We start from the raw sequence: 6,052 nt of genomic DNA on the forward strand, positions 1-6,052 counted from the left end.
TGGGAAATATTGGAGAAGGACCACAGGGACCTCTTAGACAGAAAATGCATGGGAAGTTGAGGAGGGAGAGCGAGGCTTTGTTGCTGGAGTGCTGAGCATAGAGGACTGCCTGGGAGAGGGCATTCAGTTGGGCCTTGCAGGATGTGGAGCTTTTTAAACACTGAGAATGAGGGAAAGTTATGACATTGCAGGGGAGGAGATCAGCAGAAAGTCAGAAGGAAAGTGCTATGTGGGGGTATTTGGGGGAAAAGTGTAAGGAGTTTCTTCAGCCCAGAAAAATCCATCTTAGGACAGAGAGGTGGTCCAGGACAACTTGTTAGGACCCTTTGGATTCTGAAGAGGGGATGACAAAGGTCCCATGAGGTAAGACAGGGCTGGAGGGAGTCCAAATGGGAGTGGGTAGAAGAGACTAAACCAAACAGTCAGATCATGGCCAGAGGCCTCAAATACAGAGAAGGAGCTGGACTTCGTTCTCTAAGCAGTGAGGAGCTACTGAGGTTTTTTGAGAAGTTGCAGTTTGAAGTATCATGTAAAGAGAAAAAAAAAAAAAGGTGGATAGCCAAACTTGGATTTTATTCCACTTGATGCAGGCCTAGGCATCTGGGAGTCTCTGGGGACATGCTGGAAATTCCTGTGACCCAGAATCCTGGAATCCCTGGACAAAGAGGGCAGGGTTTCAAGAAGAGCCACTATGCTTGTTGGTCACAGCAGCTGAGATGAACTCACCACACATCGGTCTGACCTCAGAGGAAAATGAATTTTCTTTCACTTAATAGAAAAAAGGCCAATAAAACATCAAATTTTCATCAAATGTGGCTGTGTAACCAGCCAGTGGACGTGGCAATTCATCTCGAGCCACTCCTTATGCTAAAGCACACAGGGGTGCCGGGAATGAGTACTAGAGAAATTTCCAGATAAATAGCTGAGATGCAATTTGTTTTATGGCATTTTGGATTTAATGATGGAAATAATTTGATATTTTCTAGAGTGGGTTTAGTGTGGTTGGAAGGCTGTGAATTGCTATTGTAGACAGCTGACATTTCTCCTGTGTGCGTGTAGTGCTGGTCAGGGCTGGGGTGGGGGCAGAGTGGCATGGAGTCTGCTGGAAGGAAACCCTGCTAACTGCCACCTGGGGAGGCCCTGAGATGCTGGGGGCATTCCCTGTGGGCAGAGCCAGGGACAGGGGATGGAAATGTGTGCTGCCAGCTGGGCAGAGCAGAGCAGAGTTCAGGGTCCAAGTCTAGCTTCCTGACTGGAGATTTGCTGCCCCATCTACCTGGATCTGCCTCCTCCGTAAATTGGGAAGCTGCCCAGTGTGCTAAGAAGGTCCGTCCCTCCGCCCTACTCCTTTTCCTCCTGTCCTCCGTCTGGCAGCAGTGGGGGCCCCCACCCTTTGGGGAGGCCCTCTTCTCCTGAGCAGAACCTGCGGATGGCTGGAGGTCGCTGGAGGAAGCAGCTGGGCCGAAGGACGACCTTTTGGTTTCCTAGAGCCCAGACTCATGGCCATGCCTCGCTGCCCTGGCTCAGGTGTCCCCTTGATTTGAGTCTCAGTCTGCAGCTTGCTGGGCCCACAGCAGCGTTTGGAAGAGATCACTTTTCCATGATTTGCTTTCTTTTTCTGACTTCCGCGAGGTCCTGAATACATTTGAAAGACTTGAGAGCTGGGTGAGTGTGGGCTGACCTCTCAAAATATTTGCCTTGGGAATGATGGGAGTGGTGGGAACTGACTTTTAGACTGATGGATGGTTTTGCTGTCCTGGAGATGTTTGGAAATGTCTGGGGGCATTTTTAATTGTCATTTCTGATGAATGATACTGGTCGGGGATGCTGCTAAACAGGGTGTAGAGGCCAGGGATGCTGATAAACAACCTACAGTGCACAGGACCGGGACTGAGGGATGTGTGTGTGGGATGGGAGGCGGGGTTCCAGCAGCTGGAGCCCATTCCAGGCTCTGGTTGGCCAGGCACACAGGAAGAGCAACTCCATGCAGCACCAGGAGAGTTGCCAAAACCTGCAGTTTAATTCTTAGGGTCCACTTCATTCTCTAGAAGATCCTCTCTACACACCATTTTTCAGCCTCGGGAGGACCAGAGATTAAGGTGGTGCTTGTAAAAGGTTTTCTCCCTTACTCAAATGGGCCCATGGGGGGAGCGGCGGTTTGGAGCTACTGGGAAGACCAATTCCTTTCCCCACGCCCATGCTATGCCCAACCTGATCAGCAGAGGGGGCTGCCCTGCACATCCTCAAAGTCTAAAAGCAAGTAGATTGATTAATGGGGCTTCCCAGGTGGCTCAGACAGTGAAGAATCTGCCTGTAATGCAGGAGACCTGGGTTTGATCCCTGGATCAGGAAGGTCGCCTGGAGAAGGGAATGGCAAACTTCTCCAGTATTCTTGCCTGGAGAATTCCAATGACAGACCATGGGGTCGCAGAGTCAGACGTGACTGAGCGACTAACAATTTCAGATTGATTAATAAAATGATAAAATGCAGCAATCCAGAGGAACAAGAGATTACAACTGAATTAAAAAAGAAGGACGAAGTCTTGTGAAAAGACATAACTGATTACGATCCAATCAAGTAAAAGTCCCTTGCAGAAGTCAATGCAATCTTTGTGCTTAGATGAAAGAATTACATTAGCACTCAATAAATTCCTGTGAAAATTACAGCAGCTTGTAATTTAATGACTTAATATATTATATCAGGTTGGAAAGTCTTGATTATAGCTGCTAAATAAAAGGGTCCAGGCATTTCTCAGGCACGAGGTTGCACCTGTGAAGCTTACTCCTGCTGCTTCGTTTTCACCCTCTAAGGTGGGGTTAGGGGTGGGACGCCGTACTTTACCCCTGGCTCCCAGCCTGAGACCTGATTCTTAGGAGCCCTGAGGTTATTCTGTGGAATTGAACGCATCACCTTTGTTACCACTTCTGTCTTCCAAATCTGCTCTTGAATAAGTTTTTGGAGAAGGAGCCCTGTGTCCTGGGTCCCAGAAGCTGGATCCCTGCCCCGGCCTCGCCCGGTGCAGAAGTTCACCATCAGATGAGGGTGTGGCCTGCCCAGCGTGGAGACACCCTGTGGAGTGCTGAGTTCCCGTGCGGAACAGCCGGCACTGCTGGGTCTTGCCACCCCCAGCACAGGGGAGAGGCCTGGCTGCAGCTTTGCTAGTCCCCACTGTCTTCCCCTGCTGGTCACCTTAGATCACTACTGGCTTTCTTAAGTGCTGCCCTTAGAGCACTCTGTTTGACAGCTGGACACCCCAGTGGGATCAGGAACCAGTAGGAAGGGCTGTCTCAGACTGGAGAGGATGACAGTCTAGCTTGTCAGGTGGTGTACTATAAGAGGAAACGGGAGAAAGGGGGTGAAAATGGAAGCCCTGGCACGTTAGGGGCATCAGAAACAGGAGGCAGAGTCTCTGTGAGCATTATGAGTGACTCTGGACCAGTCTTTTCACCTCTGTGGTCTCCACTTTCTCATCTGTGAAATGGGGGTGGGGCGAGGTGGATTACATGGTATTCCAGCTCTGATTCCATGCTTAAAAAAACTTAAAAAAAATTTTTAATCACACAAATAATATGTGAATGCATTTTTTTTCTAACAATATCAGACATTATGGACAAAGTATCCTCAACTCCAGTCTCCACTCCAGAAGCAACCACTATTATCTGTGTCCTTCAGAACTTTTTCTGTAGTTTTATGTACATATATTGGCTATGAGTCTGTGATTTCAAGCTGAATAAGGCATGTTTGGTCTGGCATTTTCCTGTTTATAATGATATGGCTAAAAAAAAACTATGCCCTTGCAAGAAAGCTTAGAAAGTGGGCTTCGACTCACACTTGTGCTGAGAGAAACAACCGTTTGCCCATTTCAGCAGAACTCAGGACTTCAGTTTTAAGGACTGCTCATGAAACCCACGCCTCAGCCTCCATCCCCATAGGGATGTGCAGCACCCAAAGCCACATCACCCACTTTCTCAGGCACCCAAATGGCCCTGGAAAGGGAGGAGCGTTTGCAGGCAGAACAAGGGATGAGTCCTGCCGTTTTTGAACGAGAGCTCCCTGATGGGATATGGCTGGTGTTGGTGTCCCCGAGGGACCTGCCTGGGTCCTGGGGAAGGTGGAGGAGAAACTCCCGCTCTGGGTACTTACGCTGGGGCAGGCATCTTCCCCTTGCTGCCCGACCAGGATGTAGAGCGTGTCGTCCTTCTCCAGGTTGAAGATGCCCAGCACAGACACGCCGTGGGACCGCATCATGGTGTTCTTCCCACCTTTCCCACCAGCCGCCCCATAGCCGGAGATGCTGCAACAGGACAGAGCGCATGGGCTCCTGCCATGGGGTGTGGGGACCGACTCCCTTCCTGCCCACCCCACAGCTCCCAGCAGGCCGAGCACACCGCCCTTTTGCTGGAGGGCTGTCCCCTGCATCAGCCCACAAGGTCAGCAAGGAGGGTCCTCTGTCTACTGTCAGGAGAGGGCCGTCAAGTTCAGAGAGGGATAGGAAATTGCCTCATTCACAGAGCTAGGAGGATAAAGAACTAGTAAGGGGTACAAGAGAAGGAGAGGGAGGAGCCAGAGGGGAGACAGAGAAGAGAAGACAGGGAGAGTCTGCATTAAGGTGGGGTGTTGCGGTGATAGTGTCCCAAATACCTGGGGTTTCCTATTATGGATTTCTCTCCCTGTCCAAGATCAAAGGACTCACGTGGTCCACCTTAGACAAGCAACTTTCCTATTCTTCATCTATAAAGTGTTCCTGAACTTTCCTGCTCCTCATCTGTAAAGTGGGGATGAGAAAAGCCTACCTTCTAGCCTGTGTGTGTGGTGAAGGTTAAAGCAATGAGGCCACGTCTCAGAATTGTGGCTGGCATGTAAGAAGCTCTCACTGAGTATTTATTATTAGTCTTACTGATGGGAGTAGCAGTAATTGACTTGGTACGAAGTTTTAAAGTCTCCCCACGGACTCTAGATACAAGGAGTCCCACATGGAATGACTGAGGAGAGTGGTGTTTACGAGCACAGACTGTTTATTCCCATCTCACCAGTAACTCCTTCTGGAGCCAAGTGTGTGCAGACAACAAACAACCAATTGTGATGAAAATAAAACCAGAGTGTGGGGGTGCAGGGGTATTCCTGCTGCCTCTGAGGCTGTTGAGATGAAGTCAAACAAGGATGGGGGATAAAGAGTACAGCTGGTAAACCATCTGAGAAAAGCAGGGTGCTGTGGAGGCAGTTTCTGTGCCCACTACACGCGCCTCCGCAGAGACTGGCTGCCAGGGAGAGGGGTTTGAGGGCTTTCGAGTCCCTGCATATTCAGATCCAGGGTCCTTTATGAAAAGCTTCGAGGGAGAGCTGCAAGGTGATTTTGATTCTAGGAAATGTCCTGTGTTCCCAGCATGAGAGGGGGCTCCTGGGGGTTGTTCTAAAGCAGAACTCAGGCCCATTCTGCAGAGACAAGGCTGGAGGGCCAGCTGATGGCTGACATGGCAGCTGAGGAACCAAGGTCTCCGTAGAGAGTGAAGGAGCGATTAGCCCATCGCTCTGTCTCCAGGGCCAGCTCCCCTGCGAGCTCGTTGCACATTGGTGTAAGGCATGTGCCTAAAAGGAGATGGGAGACGGGCTCCAGGCCCTCGAGGGGCTTACAAAGAAACTGGGCAGATAGAGTTATGACCGGAGAAATTTCCCTGTGGGAGTGCTGAGACTGGGGAGGCAAAGTGGAAGCACCAAAGGGCTCTGGGCTTCCATGCCCAGAGTGGACCATTTCCTTGCTCTGTGTCCTCTCAGAGTCCCAGATTCTTCCCTTGTCAAAGAAGAACCATTTATTCCTCTCCAAACATACAGGGGTATGGGGAGGGTCAACATAAGAAGGAGATAATGGGGTGAAAAACCTGAGAAAGTGGCAGATCTCTGCACACATCAGGGCTGTCAAGTGCTCAGGGCCCAGGAAGGGGGCAGATGACTGTGACAGGCATGGGGGCAGCGGTGCTGGTGGCCCTGGCTGGTTTTGGGGGGTGTGTGTTGTGTTTGAGGTCTGCTTTGTGATGGAGATGAGGGATGGGTAGG

The 6,052-nt window shown here is 50.5% G+C and overlaps 1 protein-coding gene across 1 annotated transcript in view; it reads right to left on the reverse strand.

Moving 5' to 3' along the window:
• ALK (ALK receptor tyrosine kinase) overlaps positions 1-6,052 on the reverse strand; it is a 725,373-nt gene that overhangs the window by 41,339 nt on the left and 677,982 nt on the right. The window contains exon 13 of the mRNA XM_043917489.1: positions 4,145-4,295. Coding sequence (XP_043773424.1) covers positions 4,145-4,295 — 151 coding nt within the window. The remainder of the gene's footprint in view (positions 1-4,144; positions 4,296-6,052) is intronic.

Source organism: Cervus elaphus, chromosome 11 (genome assembly GCF_910594005.1).
Source record: "Cervus elaphus chromosome 11, mCerEla1.1, whole genome shotgun sequence".
Taxonomy (NCBI): Eukaryota; Metazoa; Chordata; class Mammalia; order Artiodactyla; family Cervidae; genus Cervus; species Cervus elaphus.